Raw genomic sequence first — 26,306 nt, 5'->3', positions numbered from 1 at the left:
AGTTTTATCTGCCTCTAAATGCACAAGATATCAGGTTTGAGAATTGTATAAAATTGAAAATCATTTAACTGCATGTTGCATTTATTGTCAAAAATTATATGTACGTATAGTTCTATATTGAAATATTTTGGTGTCGTGTATAGTGTATTAATTGATTGGTTTTAGGGAAGACTGTCTTACGAAACATTTCCTGCATTTTTGTCAGTGCAATTTTCAGTTGAAATGACATGTGACTTGGCTGCTAAAATTGGATCATACCAATACCCAAATGCAACGGCCATGCCATCACCAACATTTTTTTTAAGTTACTCAACTAAGTTCTATTATCAATCCTAAATACAGTTGAGCATTATTTTGAGTAAATGGCTGATAATTAGATGGGGACAGTTGACGATGACGCGCCCGGTGAGCAGTGTTGCTGATGGGCTTCGTTTCAGCTTTTTAATTCCACCAAACACACTGCTATTGATTCTCATCAAATAAAAACAATCTCCAATGCTTTGTTCAAAAATATATAATTGATCTAACATGCACAGCAGAATAAAACATGTGGTAATTAAAAAGAAATCTCAAGAGACATGGAACAAATTGCCAAAACAACACATAGTGCATACTGACTGACAATAGAAGAACATGTACTAAAAGAAGTGACCCAAAATTTTTAATTAAAATGATGATAAAAACATTTTTTTTATTTGGAGGATTTTGCATAAGCAAACATCATATATACTGTAGCCTGGTAAGGCTCAATATGAATTTATACACTTACAAAAATCTTAACACTTTTAAAGCTTAACTGATTAGAAATAAGTACATGTAATGTGGTACTGATTGATATATATAAAACTTCTATCAAACACAGAAATCTTGCATGTTAAACAGACATTACTCAAAATGACATTATATTTATCGTTACCATAATCTATAAAATTTTGTAACAAACGGTGACAGTTTAAATATTACAAACACGTATAAAGCACCCTCGAGTTAAACACATATACATGTACTTTACATGTCCATTATGTATTTCCATTTTATCTTGGAATGTAGTTGATTTCTGTCTTCTGAGAAATGCACATATTGAATAAAATACTGTTATAATTTATCACAAGCAAGGAACTGTCTATAAATCCTGGTTCACACAACTGGAACAATTACAGAGGAGTCTAGGTCAAGTAACAAATTGTGAACCATTTTCTGAATATACTTGTGAAACACTTATAATCATTCACTGCCATCAATTAGTCTTTATTATGAATATACATGTAACACTTAGAGGGTCTATAAATTATGATTTACAGAACAATGTTTTCTTAAGCTATTCTATTCCATCATACTTGTTATGAAACAACTGACTTTCAACTCAGATATTTTCTCTTTCAGTGTTGGGATGACTTACCCTAAAACTTGTTTCAATGAAAAGGTTGAAGAAAGTAGAGAAAATGTTTTTCTATTAAGCTTATGTATCATTATTTTGTATCTTATCCAACAAGGAAATGTAAATTTCAAGGCAAAAATTCAGATAATACAGGGTAGTAGTATAAGATTTCCAAGTCATTTTAGCATCTCATTTTGCTACAAAAATACAACAATGTTCTTGTACAGCAACAGTACCAGACCAAAAGTCAATTTCTGGTGATTTGATTATACAATGTACAATGTAGTTTTGTTGAGTTGTTAATATTAAAAAACTGAATGTCTAGAGTACTTATCTTACTCATATACAGACTCGCGATAAATATCTTTTAAAATGAAACTGAAATTACACTAACATTATGTCACACAATTCCATTGAGAACAAGGAAAAATGTCCAAGACAGTGGAAAAATTAACAAATATCAAATAAAACAAAGTCCCAATACTGTATACAGGGTTTTTTTTCGCCCCATGATATTTTCGCTCTTTACACTTGCAAACGGCTTCTCCCAATCTTTAATTTGCCGTGATACAGTAGTGTTAAAAGAGATATTATTTAAGAAATTGGAACTTGCACACTAACAAGGAGGGCGAAAGGGGCGAAAATAAAACAGTGGCGAATATTTCCCTGCATAAAGTATGTCACACAGGCTATCACAATAAGCACCTCTAACATAATCTTCACAGTCCGATTTGTCCTCATTCATTCAGTCAAAGGTCTCCCAGTTTTTCTTCGGGGAGGGATTTTCACCACTTTTGTTTGAGAGAGACTGTTCTAGAAGGTCTGAGAAAGGGTCTGATGAACGGTCAGTCGACGCCACAGAGCTACCACTTGTACGCTGAGAGCAAACAGAAGAATGAGGCGAGGAATTGTTGGGCAGTTTGATGTTAGATACATTCATAGAAGCTTGTTGAATTTGATGGGGAGTAAAGTGACTAAGTCTGGCAAGTGGCTGATGGGTATTTTGACTAGAGATGAAATGTGGCGGACTAGGGAAACCTAAATGTGGGGATTTATGTGCAAAAGGTTTTTCATCAGAACGAGGTTGATTCTGTGACTTTGTTAGAGTGTGAAGCTCCCAATTCTGCATAAGTTCATGCACACTTTTCCTTTGTTCCTCTTTGCTTTGGGTTGGTTTGGCAGAAGAGTTACACAGTGGATCAAACGTTTCAATGCCATCCAATGATCTTTCCGCTTTTACAGCACTGCCACCTTTTAAATTTTCAAAAGAGTTTTCTCGTGAAGGTCGTCCATTAGGTTTCTTGATCGCTGCTGTCCTCCTCAGCAAAGATGGAGAACCCTCACTTCTCTCTCTCAGTGTTTCAACTGTGCCAACAGTTTGTGATTTGGGAGAGGAGAAGGGGTCAAAGTCATCATCTACTGAATCTAACTGAATCAAAGGTTTAGCCGCTGCTTCTTTCTTTGGTTCTCCCTCTGGTTTAATCTGTGCGATGTCAACTTTCACTTCGTCTGACAGACTCTGTCTGGGGGCAGGCTTGGGCCTCTCTTTCGATGTACGGACACCAATCAACCGGTCCTTCACAACCACATTGTCCTCCTTCTTCTTCTCCACTCTCCGTCTCCTGGGAGGGGCTACGGGGCGGATGCCGGGATTTTCCAAGTCTGAGGTGTTACTCATCGAGTCTGAGCCATCGGCCAATGGGACAGCACTGAAGCTGTCCTGAGTGCTGGTTGATCCGATGCTATGAGAGTCGATCTCTATGAGCGAGGAAAAGGAGGATGGAGCGGGTGAGCTGTTACAAGAGGAGTCCGATTCCTCCGTTACATCAATCTGTCAAACAAATGAAAACACAATAATTACACATTGTACAGTGACTGGTTAACAGTGACATGCAGACCTTAAAACTAATCACAAAAGACTTAGACTTTATAAACACACTGAGCTACATGCAAATTTTTTTCAATAACCTAATAAATTTCAAGTGAAATATGTTAGTAAAATTACTGCAAACAGCTCAAGAGAAGGCATCACTGTAGATTTCTTATTTTACGCAAGTACTTGTACTTAATTCCACAATCCCGCTGGTTTTTATCAAATCGCGAAAACACAAAATCACGATCGCAGATCTTTTTATCCTAATCTCTTATAGATCTCAACACTCAGAAAATAAAAGTGAGATTATAAAAATCCCTAGGTGTGCTTCTCACGATTTTACTCAAATATGAATACCTCGCGTCTACTTAGGAATCTACAGTATTCACTGTGAATGCATGTACCCTAATTGTTAGTAATGATTATAGACAATTTAGTAGAAAATATTATTTTTCTTCAAATACTTTGAGAATTTTGAAACGTAATGTTATAGGAAACAATAATTTGAAATAATTTCAAGATTATTAGGATAATTAGAGCTCAACATCTTATAAAAAGTAGCATTAAACATCTCAAATGCAGCACATGTAGTAAACAGTAAACTGCTAAAAAGACACATCCATGAATTTTAATAGTTCTTAATTTTAGTCTTATGCATAATGGTAGATAAAACTAATTTATGCAAGGATTTTAAAATCAACATTTAAATAAGTTGGCACAACAAACCAAAAACCAAAAATCTGTTAGCAGAACATTTCATGTACATTAAATGGTAAAAAGCCACAGTAGTTACATGTACATGTACTAGTATCAAGAATTTTCATAAAGTAAAATGAAAAAAAAAACCCTGAGATTAACCACAAAATATTATAAGGCTCATAGACAATTACAAGTTAGTTATTTCTCATCTCAATCATTTCTCACCTCAGTACATGTATTAAAATGTTAAATCATTTAAAAGAAGGTTTCATTTATAAATATCCATGTGGTCTCCCAATCCCCTAAGGATGTGTGTTTTACACAAACCTGGGCATAGTGGCAAAAATGCTTCATGATAGATATGGGTTTTGTGTGTCTATAATAGGTAGAAGCTTGAAGTACAAGATATGGGTTGATTGCAATAAAACGATGTCATAAATAGCAAGGGTACTGCAATGTGGAGCATCCCTATGAAGGAAATATTAATTAGGAAAGAAGAATTCCAAACCTGAATGTATGTGACATGGATCTCAATGAAAATTATTCTACATGTATTACTCAGTTGCAAAGGTATGATAAAGGTGACATTTATGGTGACAATGTTTACTCGCAATAACTGTTAAAGGCGTATAAAACATCTACATGTAAATACTGACTGTCTAATAAACCAGAATTTAGCATTTGTGGGTACAGTTTTCCTTTGATATTTTCAAGATTCTTTTGAATGTAGTATGATAGTGCATGCTTAAAAATCAGGCAACTTGACTAATCATCATGGATATATCTACTGGTAAATGCTACTAATATAAGTCATCTACATCAGATTTTTCAAGAAAATTGTGGAGCAATTTACAAAAGTAACCATTTCATTATTTATTAATTAATTATCCAAGCTCTCTATCTCTTTTTAATCCAATAACATTTCTTTCTTTTTTTCATTATCTTAAAGCTTAAAGCTGTTTATAAAATCTTTCAAAGACAAAGCCAAACCCCAAATCCAAACCAGCACAGTGAAAATGAATGGAACGAAAATGTACATAGCATGCAGCTGGAACAGAGAGGCAGCATACGAGAGCCAATATGAATCCGGTGATATGTGGTGCATACAGATGGGAGCCATGCGCCACTATAACCAGACATACCAAGGAGAACCTTTGAGGGGAGACAAGGTCTTCAGCACTGGCCGATTTATTCAGGGCATTCTGGATGTCGGGGTCACCTAGCAGATTGATACTAACACGGCTGTAAGGGAGGTCCATCCCCGAGTCGTCGCTGGGCCTCTCCCTCTCCTCGATGATTTGGTACGTACTCTTCCTGAAACAGAACAGAGAACACCCCTACTTAGCTTCTTACGTGTCTATGTTATTCTAGAAGAAGAAAAATGGAGATTATTTTCAAAGGTTATAAATGTGGACTAAATGTAGATTATCATCATGCTCATCCTTTACCCCAAACTTGTGATTTTTTTAACAGTGTCAACTGAAATGAAACAAAGTTTAAGGATGTCATTGTCTTTGTTTCAATTTTCTGATTTCATTGTTGTCATATTCATAACTAAGTTAAATCAGCAGAGTTCTCAAAGATTTGATTACTATGTAATTGTCATTGGTTGACAGTAAGTAATATACAAGTCTAGATAATCTGTCATTGGTTTGTCAGTAGGTCACATTAAGTCTAGATGTCAGTCATTAGTTTAACAATAGATCACAAGAAAACTTTGTTGACATGTCATTTGTTTGACGGTTAGTGATGGCAAATGTAGATGATTTGTCATTTGATTGACAGTAAGCCATTACAAGTCAATATGACCTGTCATTGATAAGAAAGTCTTAATTAGCAAGTCTAATAAGTCATAACAAGGCTTAACTAGAAAACTGACCAGTCAGGAAGGGCCCCGCTATGACAATTAATATAGAGAAGTGAAAAAAACTTTGAATTCCATCCTCTTTATATTAACAATGATGAAAAATAAATGCCCGGCAGAAGATGTAAAGAACTGGAATATATAGGATCTCGTGATTTGTAGTTGGATATGATTTTCATCCAACAATTAAAGTGTTTTTTTCTTGAGCCTTAGTGAGGGGATAAAACACACAAGTTGGATAAAAATCATATTATACTACAAATCATGAGATTCTATTTATCCCATATTTTATACACCGCAATCAATGTTTACACTGTTTATAAAACTCTACATTATTTTTACTTCATTATGCCTAGGCAAATCCCATTGTAAAGTCACAACTGTGGAATATCAAAAAAATATCCAATGAGTCATATCCACGGGATAAAGTGGGTTAACATGGGATGAAATAAAATTTGTTAAAAAAACAAAGAATTGATACCAATGCAATGATACCTAGGCTTTGCCTCTATTCAATAAAACTATCAGAAATCATTGTGTACGGTATTTTAACCAAAAAAAATATGAATATTATATTTCAAATCCATATTTCAAAGAATGTACACAATACTACACATCATTCAAAATTGACCTTAACTTCAAAACAAAGTTCATTTGCAGACACAGGCAGTGCAGTAATTAATCTCAATGTGACAGATAAAGATAAAGCTTAGGATTTTCTTCCTGTGGAAGGTTAATTAATCCCAAAGGACAAATATTGCACAGCCTTCCATGTATACAATGGTAACATTCTCAGCAGTTATCTCTCTTTGCCCATTCATTCTCAGCAGTTATCTCTCTTTGCCCATTCTTCTTATGCATAGTTAGGAATCTACCCCACCACCCCAGCTCCAAACCAGAAGACATAGAGAACCAAACTTAGCATCAAAATATGTATTTCTGCCTACTGAACTACCATACCAAATTTGAACTTGATTGGGCAACCATAAAAAAAGTTATTAGAAAAAAACAGGAAATTTGTGGACGGAAGAGTGACAGACGGACGGACGGACAGAAGGACGGACGGACAGAGTGATTACTATAGGGCACCCGCAAATCCTTGCGGGGCCCTAATAATTATCTGTCATTTGCTTTAACAGTAAGTTATAACGAGTCTTAATTTTCTGTCATTTCTTATAATAGTAAGTCATAACATATCTTAATTATCTGTCATTTGTTTAACAGTAAGTCATTGCAAGTTTTTCAAATCTAGTTTAGACAAAATAAATTACTGTGAAAAAATTTTAAGGGGAGTAAAAACAATTTTGCATAATGGGGACCATACTGTCAATTCCTTATTTTACACAAGTACTTAGTTCCGCAATTTCGCTGTTTTGTGTCGATTTGTGAAAATATAAAATGGCATGCACTGAACTTCAACTATCATTAAATATAGATCACAACTGTAAAAACAAGAGGCCCATGGGCCACATCGCTCACCTGAGGAACAATAGGTATGATAAAATCAGCTTAATGGAGTCATAATACAAACAATCTGGACAATGTACAATAATACATGTAGATCCTGTATAAAAAAAATCCATTTTTCCCCCTGGATATTCTTATGTTTATAATCATTAGTCTCTTTTCTAACAGGATGATTCTATAGTCATATCACATGTTGAGTATTGCAGTTCTCAAAAAGATCCTAAACAATTGTTTATATATGGATAAAAAAAGCAACATCAAACTCTGAACCTTCTTGTGAGGCCGAAGAATTGTCCTGGAGCCAAAGTATTAACAATTATAAAGAATCATCTGGCTGATTAGTTTCTGAGAAGAAGATTTTAAAGATTTACTCTATATTCCTATGTAAAACTTCGACCCCCCTCCCCCATTGTGGCCCCACCCTACCCTCGGGGGTCATGATTTTCACAACTTTGAATCTACACTACCTGTGGATGCTTCCACACAAGTTTCAGCTTTCCTGGCTGATTAGTTTCTGAGAAGAAGATTTTTTAAGATTTACTCTATATATTCTTATGTAAAACTTTAACACCCCCCCCCCCCAATGTGGCCTCACCCTACCCCCAGGGATCATGATTTTCACAACTTTGAATCTACACTACCTGAGGATACTTCCATGCAAGTTTCAGCTATCATGGCAGATTAGTTTCTGAGAAGAAGATTTTTAAAGATTTACTCTATATATTCCCATGAAAAACTTCAACCCCCCTCCCCCATTGTGGCCCCACCCTACCCTCGGGGGTCAGGATTTTCACAACTTTGAATCTACACTTCTTGAGGATGCTTCCACACAAGTTTCAGCTTTCCTGGCTGATTAGTTTCTGAGAAGAAGATTTTTAAAGATTTACTCTATATATTCCTATGTAAAAATTTGACCCCCCCCCCCCATTGTGGCCCCACCCTACCCCCAGGGGTCATGATTTTCACAACTTTGAATCTACACTACCTGAGGATGCTTCCATACAAGTTCCAGCTTTCCTGGCTGATTAGTTTCTGAGAAGAAGATTTTTAAAGATTTACTCTATATATTCCTATGTAAAACTTCGACCCCCCCATTGTGGCCCCACCCTACCCCCAGGGGTCATGATTTTCACAACTTTGAATCTACACTTCTTGAGGATGCTTCCACACAAGTTTCAGCTTTCTTGGCTGATTAGTTTCTGAGAAGAAGATTTTTAAAGATTTACTCTATATATTCCTATGTAAAACTTCGACCCCCCATTGTGGCCCCACCCTACCACCGGGAGTCATGATTTTCACAACTTTGAATCTACACTACCTTAGGATGCTTCCACACAAGTTTCAGCTTTCCTGGCTGATTAGTTTCTGAGAAGAAGATTTTTAAAGATTTACTCTATATATTCCTATGTAAAACTTCGACCCCCCATTGTGGCCCCACCCTACCCCCAGGGGTCATGATTTTCACAACTTTGAATCTACACTTCTTGAGGATGGCTCCACACAAGTTTCAGCTTTCCTGGCTGATTAGTTTCTGAGAAGAAGATTTTTAAAGATTTACTCTATATATTCCTATGTAAAACTTCGACCCCCCATTGTGGCCCCACCCTACCACCGGGAGTCATGATTTTCACAACTTTGAATCTACACTACCTTAGGATGCTTCCACACAAGTTTCAGCTTTCCTGGCTGATTAGTTTCTGAGAAGAAGATTTTTAAAGATTTACTCTATATATTCCTATGTAAAACTTCGACCCCCCATTGTGGCCCCACCCTACCACCAGGAGTCATGATTTTCACAACTTTGAATCTACACTACCTTAGGATGCTTCCACACAAGTTTCAGCTTTCCTGGCTGATTAGTTTCTGAGAAGAAGATTTTTAAAGATTTACTCTATATATTCCTATGTAAAACTTCGACCCCCCATTGTGGCCCCACCCTACCCCAAGGGGTCATGATTTTCACAACTTTGAATCTACACTTCTTGAGGATGCTTCCACACAAGTTTCAGCTTTCCTGGCTGATTAGTTTCTGAGAAGAAGATTTTTAAAGATTTACTCTATATATTCCTATGTAAAACTTCGACCCCCCATTGTGGCCCCACCCTACCACCGGGAGTCATGATTTTCACAACTTTGAATCTACACTACCTTAGGATGCTTCCACACAAGTTTCAGCTTTCCTGGCTGATTAGTTTCTGAGAAGAAGATTTTTAAAGATTTACTCTATATATTCCTATGTAAAACTTCGACCCCCCATTGTGGCCCCACCCTACCCCCAGGGGTCATGATTTTCACAACTTTGAATCTACACTTCTTGAGGATGCTTCCACACAAGTTTCAGCTTTCCTGGCTGATTAGTTTCTGAGAAGAAGATTTTTAAAGATTTACTCTATATATTCCTATGTAAAACTTCGACCCCCCATTGTGGCCCCACCCTACCACCGGGAGTCATGATTTTCACAACTTTGAATCTACACTACCTTAGGATGCTTCCACACAAGTTTCAGCTTTCCTGGCTGATTAGTTTCTGAGAAGAAGATTTTTAAAGATTTACTCTATATATTCCTATGTAAAACTTCGACCCCCCATTGTGGCCCCACCCTACCACCAGGAGTCATGATTTTCACAACTTTGAATCTACACTACCTTAGGATGCTTCCACACAAGTTTCAGCTTTCCTGGCTGATTAGTTTCTGAGAAGAAGATTTTTAAAGATTTACTCTATATATTCCTATGTAAAACTTCGACCCCCCATTGTGGCCCCACCCTACCCCCAGGGGTCATGATTTTCACAACTTTGAATCTACACTTCTTGAGGATGCTTCCACACAAGTTTCAGCTTTCCTGGCTGATTAGTTTCTGAGAAGAAGATTTTTAAAGATTTACTCTATATATTCCTATGTAAAACTTCGACCCCCCATTGTGGCCCCACCCTACCACCGGGAGTCATGATTTTCACAACTTTGAATCTACACTACCTTAGGATGCTTCCACACAAGTTTCAGCTTTCCTGGCTGATTAGTTTCTGAGAAGAAGATTTTTAAAGATTTACTCTATATATTCCTATGTAAAACTTCGACCCCCCATTGTGGCCCCACCCTACCCCCAGGGGTCATGATTTTCACAACTTTGAATCTACACTTCTTGAGGATGCTTCCACACAAGTTTCAGCTTTCCTGGCTGATTAGTTTCTGAGAAGAAGATTTTTAAAGATTTACTCTATATATTCCTATGTAAAACTTCGACCCCCCATTGTGGCCCCACCCTACCACCGGGAGTCATGATTTTCACAACTTTGAATCTACACTACCTTAGGATGCTTCCACACAAGTTTCAGCTTTCCTGGCTGATTAGTTTCTGAGAAGAAGATTTTTAAAGATTTACTCTATATATTCCTATGTAAAACTTCGACCCCCCATTGTGGCCCCACCCTACCACCGGGAGTCATGATTTTCACAACTTTGAATCTACACTACCTTAGGATGCTTCCACACAAGTTTCAGCTTTCCTGGCTGATTAGTTTCTGAGAAGAAGATTTTTAAAGATTTACTCTATATATTCCTATGTAAAACTTCGACCCCCCATTGTGGCCCCACCCTACCACCGGGAGTCATGATTTTCACAACTTTGAATCTACACTACCTTAGGATGCTTCCACACAAGTTTCAGCTTTCCTGGCTGATTAGTTTCTGAGAAGAAGATTTTTAAAGATTTACTCTATATATTCCTTTGTAAAACTTCGACCCCCCATTGTGGCCCCACCCTACCCCCGGGGGTCATGAATTTCACAACTTTGAATCTACACTACCTGAGGATGCTTCCACATAAGTTTCAGCTTTCCTGGCTTTCTGGTTCTTGAGAAGAAGATTTTTGAAAATATCTCGAAATTTTTCATTAATTTCTAATTATCTCCCCTTGAAAACGGGTGTGACCCTTAATTTTCACAACTTTAAATCCCCTTTGCCTAAGGATGATTTGTGCCAAGTTTGGTTGAAATTGGCCCAGTAGTTCTTGAGAAGATGTTGAAAATGTGAAAAGTTTACGGACAGACGGACGGACGACAGACAAAATGTGATCAGAATAGCTCACTTGAGCTTTCAGCTCAGGTGAGCTAAAAATGACAGTAAGATTTTAAATTCGGCAAAATTTTTCCTTGGATATTTATTCCTCACTTATAATCGGGAATCAACAGTATTTCATAGAGAGAGGGATGAGTTCAGTAATTTCCAGCAGCCATTATTTGTCATTACACAAACTTACCTTGCTTGAGTTCCGTAAACCTTCAGTGACTTCACAGACTGGGTATCTGGAGACTTGCCGGGCCTCATAGGCTGTTAAGTGCAGGAATAATTAGAGCAATAAGTATTCTGAGATATTATGACTTGGTGGCTTTTGTGTCGAACTTCTGGACCATTTTGGTTGCTTTCAACATACATGCAATATAACGCATGCCCATAACAGCCATGCAAACATTTCATTCAATTCATGCAGCGTCAGCTGTAATGTATTTAATCTTTATATAGCTCATGCAAATATTTCATATAAAACTCAGAACTGATTATGTATACTGTTCATATTGTTTTTAATTTATAATTATATGGATGATAAAAGGAAACAAATTAAATCAAACCAACTCTTCTGCCATGAATTGACTGAATTGAAAATAAAGCAGGTGTCCAAAAAATAAAGATAGGTATGCAATAATGAATGTAAGTGCAACAGCAACAAAATTATAGGAGTCCTGTTTATCTGTGTTATAACCACATGTATTCTTTCAGCATTATATATTGTTACTTTGTAAATTCCAGGCTAATTAAAAAAATCATTTCTGTAAAGATTTATGAAATCTTAAGTGCATAGATTTACATTTTATTAACTTTAACGCTCGATTAGTCAGTCCAAAAATATGCAATTTTTCTTGCACCATAAATTGCAAATTTTTAAAAACATATGGAACTGTAGCTCCCAAATTGTCCATCCGAATTCTTTTGGCTGGGAGCTACAGCTAGATTAATTTATTCATGCTTTATTTCATGAAATCAATTTATTTCATAAAATTTTTAATTATGAAATTATACAGTACTGATACTCTTTAAGTCAAAAAAGATTAATCATCACCACATGCATGTACATACATTAAAAAAAAACATTATTCTCTTTGGATGCATATGCAAGTCTATGCACCATAAAATCGTAAAATCTCTGTTTATATATTGACACGCCCACTTACTCGCTGGGCTCGCAGTTCTTGCCCCAGATTGATGGTGTTGGGTCGATTGCGATTGCGATTGTTTGCAGGGGGGCGTGAAGATTTTCCTTCATCCTGAAACACATAAACTTTCAAGGGGCTGCTCAAGAAATTCTTCCTCATCAAAAATACATGCATCAAAACCCTAACAACACCCCATAACCAACTGGAAACTCTGTACGGGGCAAGTAAAATTCATTTTAACTCCAAAATGTTATAAACGTATTTCTAAATTGAAATTTCTGGAAGATTTGGGTACTTGTGCAATGGAAATGGAGAAATGTGTATGAACTTAAAACATGTAAAATAAAATGAACTGCAAGCATGGCCAATGATTACAGCAAGCATGGATAAATCAAAGGGGATACAAACACACACAGGATAATAATGTACCGGGTATATGATAACACTGGAGTCTTATGGTGGATATTTTATATATTGCTATATCTAATCTCATTTCTCACATGCTTTTATATACATGTATTTCTAGAATGTAGAGTGTTCTAATTAGGGTAAACAGACAATATTTCATCAACAATGCAAACACATACATGTATACATGTAACTACAATCTGTTTAACATCAAACACCATTTTTTTTTCTAAAGCAATACTCATGAACATTCATTACACCACTAAATGACATCAAAATGCATGTTTTACGTTTTTTTACAATACAAATTATAGACAAAGTTTTTGCTCTACTTTATATACTAGTAAATCATTTGATAAAAATTTTTAAGAATTACAGTAGGCTATCTCTAACCAGTGCAAATAATGCCATATGATTATTATTCTCATAGGTATAAAATGAATAAATAATGTTTGAATCAATATAAATAACTGCCAAAATGTTTCAATTAAGTTTCTTGACAAAAGAGAAATGTGCATGACCTAAATTTCAATTGATTTTGTAATATGTAATTCAAGTGTATATTATTCCTACTATAAATCAGTTTTTCCATTCTGTGTTGATAAAAAGGGACCATACCTTGGATTTCTGTAGTTCTGAAAATTTGTCTTTGAAATTTGAAAAGTTCTTCTTTGTTCTATCTCGAATCTACAGAAGAAAAATCACAAAAGATCAGCGATATATACAGCTTTTAGTTTTACATTGACTGAAAAAGAAATGCCAGCCAGGACTATCTGTTATGCTCTGTAAATGATGACATTACACTTCATGTTCATGATGGTGATTACTCTCAGAACTCCATGATCAAATGACTTAAATGATTTATTAACTTCAAGACCCTCAAAAAATTTTGTTCATGCCTTCAAGAAAAGTTTAGAATCTATTATAGCCAAAGTATTAAGAGGCTGTAGATATAGATAGATTAGTGAGAAAACTTAATTAATTTTTTGGGGGTAAAGCTTTTCTAGAACAGATGCAGAACAATTCAATGCACCCTAAAATATCTTAATTTCAGTGTATATGCACATTACACAATCATTTTGAATTCACTTTGCATTTCTTGTCTGAATCAGGCCTTATAAATCTAAATGCAACTCTTGCAAACAAATGTCAAAATGCTAAAAAAAAATGATACATGCAGATCAAAACAATGAGTTTCAATAAAATTCAAAGGAAGAAAAATGGGAAAAGAAAAAAAAGATCATATACCATGTTATTAAAAATTTGTGAATAAATTATTTCACTTGTCATGATTGGTTTCCATGGTTTGTGGCTATAAATGTACTGATTATATATGATAAGTGATTTGATTTTTGCTTTCAAAACTGGGTTGTTTTTTTTTCACTTTAAAACCAAAAATAAAATTTTCATAGTAGACATACATGTATTTCCCTTTCAATACAGATAATTATAGACTATCTTGAGTATGATATGTTCACTTTAATCAATGAGTTAATGTAAATAGATTGCCTGCCCATGAGCCTTTTTTCTGTTACAAAATTATTCTTAAAATATTAGACATCATATAAAGTGGTCATCTTTCTGATGTTGAATCAAGATATTAATTAAATTAATAATACTTATGAAACATCAAGACAAATTGATTGCATGCTTTGCACAATACACTTTAATTTAATAGACAGACATGACAAATCATCTTTGAATTCTTAGGGCACAAAATTAATATAAATCAATATACATGTCTAAAACTATTATACATGTATAGAAAAAGAAATTATGATAACAACCCCAAACCATTGATATTTCATTAAATGAAATTTGTTTTAGAACCACTGAACCAATGAACTATACAGGTGTGAGATAATGAATTTGATATGGTGAGGTATATATGGGTATAGCTAGTGATTTTTGTGATTATTCAAAGTGTGTAATTCATTGTAAGTTACTGTATATAAATGTCTGAATTAAATTATACTGCAGTAGTCATAAAGCAAAGGAATTTTTTTTTATAATAGCCTTACATTATGTAAACTGTTCAGTATATAGGATCCACATTAGACATCAAATCAAGTTATTGTAATATATTAAATCTACATGTCTATAATTTCCCTTTGAGACGATACTTGTACAAGTGATGGTGAAGCTGCTATAATGGTTAGGCTGACAGAGGACTGAGCTTGCTTGCAATGCCTGCACTACATACAGGCAGAATATCTCACAATAATGCAGTTAACATAAACATAGGCCACAGACATGAAACATATGGACAAGACACATGCTAATGACTTACAGTATCCATCATATTGGTGACTGTTGGAGCAGCCTGTGTTATAAATAATCACAATACAAAAAGCTGAATAGCCTCCCCTTACACCCATGATAAACACAAAATAACAGATGTGATTTCTACAAATCAATGCCAGACTGATATTTCAAAAGATCTGAATGTGAATATTTTTCTTTATGATACACAGTACTGATGATTTACAATAGCAACATGGAGATAAACAAAAAGTGTGGATGTGTAATATATCTTTAAGTGGATAAATGAATATCTTAATAATTTGTGCGCATTGTACTATTATTAAAAAAAATGATTGGATATTTTTCAAAAAACTTTTGTGCTTACTGCTTGAACATATATTTCTGTATTTCAGCACTGAAACTCACCTTTTCTTTAAAGTCAGCCCAAACATCTTTACTTCCTTTCTGCATTCGTTTACCCTGAGACTGTAATAGATAAATACATATAACATGAAATAAATAAATAACAGAGATGTGAATGAAATTTCTGTTCTCTCCTTGAGCAAGGTGCAGTTTTGAAAACAAAGGTAATGTTACATTCATTGTTATAAAATTAATTAAATCCTGTGAAAAATAATTATAATGATCAATACAGATTTCATTTTTTACATTTTTAATATCTCCTACATGTATACTATTATGTAAATATATATCACATGAGTCAGAAGTTATAAGTACATACATACATACACATGTATAATTGCCTTTTTCCATCTGAAGTTCAATTTTCTCAGTCAGCATGAAACATTGTTCCGAATGACATTAGTAAACCAGTCCTTGTCTTTTTAACACCATTCTTATACTGTCCATAACATTGTGAAACTGATCCTTATACTAACCTTGACATTCTAAAACCTGTCCTTGAACTCTCTTTGTTACTATGATCTTAACATTATAAATCCAATTTGACCTTGTTCTTGTTGTACTAACCTTGACATTATGAAGCCAGTCCTTGTACCGGGATTGAGTATTCAGTTTGTCAGCTCGTGTCATGGCTTCTCTCTCAAAGATGTCTGTAAATCCCTCTCCGCAGTTTAACATGTCCAATCGCTCATTGATAAACTAAAATGCCATGAAAAATTGGTGAATAAGCAAGTCAACAGCAAAATTATGTTAAATAATGGAGAATTTCATCAATCAATCCTAGGGAGTAGAGAATTGACCTGGTTTTGTTTATTTTTTACTATATCATGAATCATTTGATATTCTTTTAATATGGTTGTGAACATTTCATTGGATCTAACAAAGCTCTTATCAAACTGATTGAGCAGAATATTTTTATGTTACACAATGCAAAGAGAAATTACAATGCTAATACCTCTTGAAATATTTGTAGATGAAGAATTTTTTCTAGGAAAGGTTGCATGGATTCTGGTCTTGACTGTACAAATGCTTGTGGATTAAAGGTGATTTCTTCTCCAGGGTGAAACTTTAGAGCATCCCTGTAGCCACCTACAAAATGCCCCATAATTGTTAACTTATTGTATTCACAAAGTTAACATAAATGCTTCAAAGTACACTAGGTACTCTTTCATCACGTTTGCCTGATTATCCAGTAGATATCCCGCATGAAATTCAAAACAATTTTAGATCTTACACAGAACAAATTTTGTGGAACACTGTTGAAATGATATATATTAAAATATCTTTTTTCAAGTCTCTCCCAAGATCTGTAATGGAAGGGGATTTTTATGCTATCCATTTCTCTTTTCAAGGCTAAGAGATGGAAAAGACAATCAATGGATAAAAATTACATTTTGTCAAAAGTTATGCAAAACTCTATGTCAGAGATCACAATTATTTGTTATTTATTTAACACCTACCTATCAACTTCACAAGGGACATGAGGAAGGTTTTGGGAATAGCATCACCAGAGGCTGCCATGGCAACACTGATTTTGTCTTTTTTAAGGTACTTCTTCAAATAGGATTGCTGAAAAGATGAGAAATACTTTTTTAAAAAACAACTTTATGGTGGTACAGGACACCTCCATGCTGCGACGTATTGTTTATGAAATAAACAGTGAAATGAAGTGTAATCATATAAGTAGTTTCTTTCTCAATATGGTCACCTAACAGCATAGAGCAATGGGTTAGAGGGTTTATTACAAATCTATAAGTCATGAGTTTGAATCCCCCTGGGGTTTTTACATTTTTTACCTCCTTATATATTTTCCTATTTTTTGGTTAAAAATATGGTAAAATTTGAAAATTCTAAACCGGTGAAAGTATTCTAATTATGATGTACTTTAATCCACATTAATATTGACAGATGTCCAATACCATTTTCATCATTTCATAAATTAACCTCCAAACTATACTAAACATGTAAACAAAGTACTGAAAATATACACATAATTGACTATTAATTGTTAGCTCCATATCCAAAAGACTATAGAGCTATTAAACTTACAATTTCTGAAGGTAGTTCCTCTAGATCATTAAAACAGGTTTTGATTGTGTTTTCATCCACATCAACTACTACAGCATCTCCAAGTTCACTTTCTCGTACTTTCTGGAAAACAAATAAAAGTACATAAATGAATAAGTAGAATAATGTATAATGCAAGTATAAATATAATGTGACTATTAAAAAAGGTTAAGTACATGTATAATGTAAACAGGATGATATAATCTACTTCATATAACATGTACAGGATCAACAGAGTTTCAAAAAACATTTTACCTCCAAGAGCGATTTGTGGGCTCCAATTAAATATGGCATTGGTGCACTGAAATATTGACATCATGATAAATACATATGTATGTATATATGTAAGTTGATAAGTTGCTCATTTTTTTTTTATTATATCTGATAAAGGTTTAGAAATACAACAAACTTATTTTTATCAGAGAGCATTACTAGATGCAAAGTAGGTCACCATACCTGAGGTAGTCAATCAGGAAAGCTGGTAAAACTGGAATGAACAGGTGTTGCCTAAGAAAACAAGGTAAAACAGCTGATTAGTGAAGAAACATTACAAATCACCAGTACTAGTACTAGTACTTATGGCTATATTACATAACGGAAATCATCAATGTTCATTAATAACCCTGAACGATACATTGTAACCAACTTTTACTATTAGCAACTTTATTTTGTGATGTACCAGATATAATCAGTTTCACAACACTGCTTTGGTAGATTACTATAGATTCTTTTTTTTACGCAAGTACTTAATTCCACTATTCAGCCGTTTTCCATTAAATCGTGAGCATATAAAATCACAAATCCCAAATTTTTATCATAGTTTCATGTTGTTTACTTATTCGAAAAATAAAAGCGAGATTTTAAAATTTGTCAGATGTGCTTCTCCCGATTTTATGCAAATATTAATTCCTCGTGTTTAAAAAGGAATCTACAGTAACTTAACAATTACAAGAAACATTTACTCACAAATAGTATCATGATTGAGACTTACCAATGCATCGGGTAAAGGAGTGTGGCAGAGGCGTGCACGCAGGCCGTCAGTCGGTTCAGTCGCTTGGAGGTTATCACAATTCGGCGCTCATTAAGCATGCTGGCAAAAACCATCATCATCTTCTCAGTGTCCACAGCATTAAAGTACTCAGTCAGGTTTCTCTGTAAAGTCAAATACGTCTGTATTGTTGGCTGAATTGTTATGAAATATTTACTTCTAATGTAACTTTTAGTTTACAGGATCATCAATTTTATTACATCATGCGTATCTTTATTTAATTTGCATGATACACTCCCTTTCAATGCTAAAACTGTCTATCTGTGTATAAAAATATGATAAACATATATATAGGCCTAAACAAAGTGTTATCACAGTGTGATACATAGAGTTTGCTCTTCCAGTATACAAGTTTGTGACACATGTACAGGGTTGTCTCTAAAAATTGAAGTAGAAGGAGGAAATGAAAAGGTAGCAGGGGGTCTGGGGTCTTACTTAAAGCTACAATGTGTTTGAAATGCAATAATATCCAGGTAATTAAGGCATTATAGGCGGGGGAATTCCCCGCCTCCCGAGTCTTAGAGACAACCCTGCATGTAATACATGTACATGTATGTTTCTGTATGAACCAGTATACAGTATGTTCCAATGTACAAATTAATGTTCCAGTGTGTACTTGTGCATGATACATGTATATGGAGTAAGTTCAGGTGTGTAAAAAATGGAGTATATTCCAGTTTATACCAGTGTGACATATGTCGTATGTGCCAGTACATGTACCGGTATGTAACAATACTTACACTAGATGGAATACTGGGGAGTTTCTCAGGATCCGGTGGTGTAAATGTCCATTCCTGGATGAGGAAATTGCTCTCAATTAATATATAAATCAATAACAATATTGGAATACAATCTAATTGGTACAAATATTTATACACTCATCAAGTAAACATAATTTCCCTTTTGGAACATTTCACCTAAATTGACCAATAGAAGAGTCCATACCTCTTGTCCTGCCACAATTTTGGTGGTCTGGTTGGGACCTGGTACCCCATTGGCATAGGCCGCTCTCAGGAGATCGGTCACATCATTGTCCTCGCTCCGATTTATCATCTCTGCCAGCAGGTTCAGAAGTTTGTAAAACACTTCGAACCAAGGCAGAAAACTGAAAAAAAATGAAATAAATATTGCAATATATGTGTATCTAAGGTATTTCTTTAGGGTTCTTTGGTTTTAACAAATTGACTAGCTTCTTTTCTGTTTCTGTTCAGCACAGAACACAGTCAAAATCATTTCTCTTATATAGGTTATCACTACATTAAAGCAGTTTTAATTACCTAGTGTTATTTGAAACTTTTTACAGGTGATTAATAATACTGAGACAATGCATTGCATTCTCCATCAAAAAACAATACACAAAGCCATATGTTTACCCTCAATATGACCGTACACATAATGTCATTACAATCATTATGATAGATAGGTTGGAAAGAGTGGTCACCCCTAATTACCTGACAACACATAGGCATGTCTGAGCTCCTGTAGCGTAGCGACAATATCCAAACTTGTATTTACTCTCAAGGTCAGTCAGCACGAAGGTGAAGTGGTCCACTGTAGTCCTGGGTTAATAGCATACATTATCAGCAAAATTATCACATGGGAAATACCCGGTATACAAAACATGGTCTGAACTATAGGCTCCTTATATATGTGTACTTCAAAAACTGATTTGAAATCCTTTATCATCTTCTGTATAATGAAACTGAATTCAAATTCTAGCATTTTTCTTTTTCTGAGTATGCTACAATGTATGAGTATTATTTAGAGTTAGTAATGTTAATAAAACAGAGCAAATCTATCTATCGTAAGTTAAAACAATATCTAGCAGCGTGATAGGAATTAAAATCTAGCCCAAATCAAACTATGAATACATGAGTAGAGCAATGGATGAGCTTCTTAGTACGCCTTTATTTAAATTTTGTTCCATACAAACTTTCACTGAAACTTGCATAGATATCTTTTGTCTGAAAATTTAGAAAATATAGACAAGAACAGAATTCCTGGTATTGAAATTACCAGTAAGTATTAAATGAAAATATTCAAAGCAACAAATTAAAATCAAAATGCAGCATTCATGCTTTCCATTTGCAACAAAGTATACCACGATTCTTCACAGTAAGACATTGAATGAGTGATCCTGATTGTACACAGAGACGCTTGATTCTGCACTCCAAGAAGTCATACACAGAGGTCAGCAATTAATGGTTAGTAAGCCCGCGGCCATGAAAAACTTACGTATACCTGTCAGTCTCGCAAGGGAAAGCAAAGCTTGGTACCGACTTGAGAGTGTCCTTGAAAAAAAAGGATACTGATAAACTTTTTGAAATCTAGGATTCAATATCCTGTAGAAGGAGAAACATTCGTTGAGTATTTTATTTTTTTATTTTCATTGGGATTATTAATCAACAAAATTAAATTCAGACAATTTTTAACCTCAGTATTCATAAATACAGCGTTGATACATTTTAGAGATTACGAAGGACAAAATTTAATCCCAACAAAATTTTATTTGGTTTAAAAACAACAAAATTTTAACCCAACAAATATATGTGCTTCTACAGTATTTGCTGTCAAATCTGGTAATCTCATATCTGAGGGATCAAGAGAAAAACTTGATCCCAAGATATCATAAAAAATGTAGATAACGAGGGTTTTTTCTGTGCACTGATTTTGTAATACAAATCATAAAAAGAAATATCAGTTTGCAGCTGTCTGTCTCAATGTTACAAATAATATTGCATTAAATTTCACAAAGGAAATTTAACAAAAATGTAGTTCACATTTGATAAACAGGGCCCATGCAGACATTTTTGTTATCATAACATCAAAGTCATGTTGTGAAGCACATACTAAATTGTTCAAATGATCATCACAGAGGTCAATAACTTCAGAGTAATCATAAACCTTCTGACCCTATATAAATTGACAATCGTCAAGTATAGAAAAAATACTACATCCAAACAATTGCTTTAAACCTCCCTCTTCAATAATACCAGTTACTTAACGAAAATTCACAATGGGCCATAAGAAAAAAACTTAGGGGAAAATCAACATTTCAATCAGAAAGTAAGTGCACCTGTCAATGATAGGGCAGGTGTACATGTATTATCTGAATTGTCAAAATGGTCGGCCATGTAGATATCAAGTTTTTCTTACTATCTACATTGGCCATGGATATCAGGTATCATTATCTTTTTCCTTATCAGTCCATTGAACTTTAACCTTTAACCTACTTAAGCACAAAGTAACAGACTACTGGAGGTACATGTAATACTAAATGGATTTCTGATTGGCCAAATTTGAAATTTTGAAAACTTTACTTGCACTATTAAATTATTCACAATGAAGGTTTCACATTTCGCCTTGTTGTAACTTGACATCAACACATTAATCATTAAAATATAAGTTCTACAATATTTATTCAATATTAAGCATATTCATCACTTCCCCATGTGTCAGACAATATGCATTCTAGTCCACAAAATAATGTAAAACAACCTGGTGAAAGGAAAGTACTGTCCCAAAGAAACCACCTATATACAGGACAAACAACGGGGAGGTTTTTACATGACAATAATTAACCTACAAGGTATTAATATTACACCTCCTTATTTACGACATAACCGAGAACCACTTTCAACCTTTGATCCACGACCAAATGTTGTATGTACATTGTACCTTATGCAATGACTTCACTGACCATTAATGCTAGAAACGACACTCCCTAATGCCCATCCTACAGAATAGCAAATTCATGCATGTACAACTTATCTACATCCTGTCACTCTATAATATCGAAGCTGAATTAACTTTTATTAATAGAAAATATAGTTCCACCCTTGACTCCTTAAACCACAAGCAAAATTGGTATAATAGTACAAAATGAAAGTGAAAAATCTATAGCACTCACATCTCTAAGTGCATAATACTTTGACGCTGGTGATTTAATACAAACTAGTCAATATAAGTACTGGTACATGTATATATAAATGTGTACATCAGAAAGATTTAAAAGTATTAAATGATACACTTGTGGGATATCCCTATAATAAACTTGTTCCTATAACAACTTCAACCAAACTCTGACCAATCTTCCCCCCAGAATATTTCAATCACCCCTACTCCTACCACCATTCTCAATGCAGAGCAGGGGTATATATAAGTGACAAAGCACAAATAAGACTAAAATCTTTAAAACAACAGAGAAGGCTTTATATCCAGTTCTGTTGCCTAACATTACCTCATCTTCGTAGTTTGGAGGATATTTCTGCACTATAAAGGTTTCCTCTGAAAAAAGAATAAACAATAACCACTTTATGTATTAAAAAATCTAAATATACACTTTGCTGTCAGAGAAGTAACTAAATTATACTTCAGTTCTTTTCTTTTTAATTTTTCCTTTTGATTTTTTTTTAAATTCTGCTTTTCATGACCTTTTTTTCTCTTTTTTTTTCCAGTTTCATTCAATTTCTAAGGATTTTTCTAGGTAAATAATATACCGGTGTTATATCAATAACATAAAGAATGAATCTTGATAAATGTTTCCTTTGCTTCACAAATTTCAGGCTCTGGCTATTAGCCCCAGTGAGAGGCGAGGTTAAGTACTTCCTGGTAACAACATAAACACGCAAAGGCTATAGCACATCTACACCCAACAGGGCTGCGAGACAGTACACAAATTCTTGGGCGTGCTTAGCAGGACTAGGAGCTACTTACTTCCATCCTTGTCGCATTCAGGTTTCGCCACTTCAAGGAAAACTTCAAATATTCTCTCAGGGTTCGTCCTGAAACACAATTACATTCTTCAAATTGCAATTATAGAAAATTTCACATCTGCATGAGTTCATGAGGCTACTTAACTTTACAACCTTGAGCTGTTTTTCAATCATGATTTAGAATTTACTCCTTTTCATCATTTTTTATCAGTTAAATGGAAACCATCAGTGGAAATTTTCATTATTCATTCAATAACTTGGAAATTGAAAAATAAAGATTTCAATTTTAATATTTTCCTTTCTTTAATACATGTACATACAAATGCTCAAGACTACATTTAAGATTAGTCACTGTGGTATATTGCAGGTGAATACATCATAACATATTGCACTCCTCAGTATCTCTCAGGAAATTGTTGTAAATTGGAAAGCATGGTTCTCTTTAATGTTTAGCTGATATACAAATCTTTTAATTTGGAATGCATGGTTCTGTATAATGTCTGGGTGATATACAGGAATTTTCTTAAATTTCGGTTATAATGAAATCTTTGCTGTAGTTAAATGAATCTCTCCAAATATATCCCAACACAATATCCCAGCAAAATACCGTTAGCATATTTTCTTCTTCCAGGAAAGAAATTTTTATCCAACAAGAACACCTATCATAAATGAATGCAATGTTTGAGCACAGACTTCAAATGAAGAAAATTCCTAGAGACCATTTGCATGAAACAAAAATGAACAGTCACTATTAATTAATCATTTGTAGGGAGAGGGCTACATAATATAAAACTTATGTCCAATTCCATTGTACAGTAATATATAACAATGAGATATGCTCAAAAAAATCATTTGTATTGCATAAGCTTCTCATCAATTTAATCATGAAACACACTACTTCAAAGGCCATGTCAAAGCTATAAAATCGCACATTTTAGCCCTGCTATTTAAGTTGACACAAGAGGAATAAACACAGGCTTCTAAAAGCAACTCAAAAGTGGTGCTAATTAATCAATATGATTTTGATATATTAATGTTACAATTACGGTAAATACAGTTGAACTTCAGTTCTGTATCTCTAACACCAATATCTCGAATACAATAGATATATATGTCAAAGTAATTTGTAAGTCCCAACGACTTATACTTTAAGTATTTCACCATTGACATCTTGAATACTCATATATCTCAAAGTATCTCAAAGTATATCTCAAACTAGTCACATCTAGTTCGAGATAAAGAGGTTTGACTGTATATTCATGCAGGCTTAATGATCTGTAATTAATCCTATACCTTATATTCAATAACTTTTGCAAAGGTCTAATTTTAGTTTTTTTGTAATCACTTTCACATCGCAAAATATTTAATACGCAGAGTTTATATCCGATATTGTTTGCTATAGGATACTTTTAAAGATGCAAAAAAATTTAAAAAGTTACACATTTTCCTCATTTTTGCAAATTTTGTGACACGCAAATAAAAAACGGAGATACGGTACAATCTAATCAGAAATCTAACTTTCTACATTTTAAATGCGGATTAACAAATGCAAAAGATCTTAACTTGGTTAAATTTGGATCCAAAATCAAGAATCTTTCATTTCATTCTGAATATCTTACACCAATTCGATTTATTATCGTCTAAACCACTAAAAAAGTTCATTGACAAGGTCTTATAGATGACGGATCAATAGAATTGGAATTTGTTGGAGGAAAATAATGGGAATATTTAGTGCTGGACTTGTTATTTTATATACCATTGATATAGTGCCATCCAGTTATATAATTTATCAAATTAAAATGTATACAATTCAAAAACAATACAGAAAAAAGTTTTAAATATTTAAGCTGAAATTGCATAAGCATTCTTGAATTTAGTGATAAGTGGACATAAACTATTGCATGAAGAATTGTGTCATGTTTTATGGATTTTTTTTTTTTGATATTGTACGTCCTATAACACATCAGGATGTGCAGACAAATTACATGTATGCCAGAGATTGTACGAATAGATAAATCTTCCATAAAAGTCATAAAATAACTCTGATCATAAAGGACAAACATAATTAAGTAATCAGTTACAAAAAAATAGGTTAATGTTTTTGGTAAAATGTCTAAAGTTTTGGTAAAACTTACAATACTATTGGTATTCAAAATGCCTAAAAATTGTTACTTATATAGTCATACTTGTGATGACGTGTTCTTGAATGAACATTACAAATTTCTAATGCAAACATAAGAAAATGAAATGGAAGCATGATGACATTTTCAACAAGATGTTGATAGTACATAAATAAGAATAAACTATCATGATAATGTAAAATTAGTATGTACTAGCTATGGAGAGTATGCAAATTTTTGTTCTGTTCGACAAATTACGGGAGAGTTGCCTTGATCCATGTAATCAAGCATTTTGGTAATGATAATTAAGGCAGTGAAGACAGCTTTTGTACTCATGTTCATAATATACTTGGCATTTAGCAATGCAAGCATTATCTAAGTGACTCTTGTTCATGGAGTTTATATATTTTCACAATTGATTAGAAATAATACAACTTTAACTGTTTAAAAGCTATTCCATGATTGCTAGTAAAGTATGTTTCAGATGGCGTATAAAATACATAAGAGTTAATCGATAAGAATAAGTTTATGTTAAGATGGACCTTAAACACCATTGAACCATGACACGCCTTCTAAAGTAGACTGCATATCATAGATATCATTCGAGTAAAAAATGTAAAAGGATTACCTTAATCGTGAACCCATTTCACCTAATCTTTGAGCGATATGTTTCTTTACTTCTTTCCATGGCTACATATTGGCATACTTGAATAACTGTTGTAAAATTCGCTATTTACGCTAAACAACAAATTTCATCCGTTTTGACAGGAAGTGACCAGCCATGAATT

The 26,306-nt window shown here is 34.0% G+C and overlaps 1 protein-coding gene across 6 annotated transcripts; it reads right to left on the bottom strand.

Moving 5' to 3' along the window:
* Positions 1 to 498: 498 nt before the first annotated feature.
* Positions 499 to 26,306, bottom strand: LOC105320979 (DENN domain-containing protein 1B). 6 transcript variants are annotated; one of them, XM_034447353.2, is made up of 21 exons: positions 26,147 to 26,306; positions 23,400 to 23,467; positions 22,924 to 22,970; positions 20,919 to 20,974; positions 20,135 to 20,242; positions 19,629 to 19,788; positions 19,424 to 19,477; positions 18,627 to 18,787; positions 18,092 to 18,142; positions 17,891 to 17,936; positions 17,618 to 17,719; positions 17,029 to 17,137; positions 16,524 to 16,657; positions 16,136 to 16,267; positions 15,572 to 15,631; positions 15,192 to 15,224; positions 13,520 to 13,588; positions 12,512 to 12,604; positions 11,542 to 11,612; positions 5,093 to 5,264; positions 499 to 3,209 (listed from the first exon to the last, which is right to left on the bottom strand). In XM_034447353.2, the coding sequence occupies exons 1-21, from the start codon at positions 26,161 to 26,163 to the stop codon at positions 2,124 to 2,126; spliced, it is 2,829 nt and encodes a 942-aa protein (XP_034303244.2). In that variant the 5' UTR covers positions 26,164 to 26,306; the 3' UTR covers positions 499 to 2,123. The 6 variants fall into 6 exon arrangements, with proteins under 6 accessions (XP_034303244.2, XP_034303248.2, XP_034303245.2 ...); XM_034447357.2 differs by having other exon boundaries at positions 5,189 to 5,264; XM_034447354.2 differs by having other exon boundaries at positions 20,925 to 20,974.

Source organism: Magallana gigas, chromosome 2 (assembly GCF_963853765.1).
Source record: "Magallana gigas chromosome 2, xbMagGiga1.1, whole genome shotgun sequence".
Lineage (NCBI taxonomy): Eukaryota > Metazoa > Mollusca > Bivalvia > Ostreida > Ostreidae > Magallana > Magallana gigas.
Note: the sequence above shows the minus strand (reverse complement) of the source record. Positions and strands in the feature narration are given on the sequence as shown.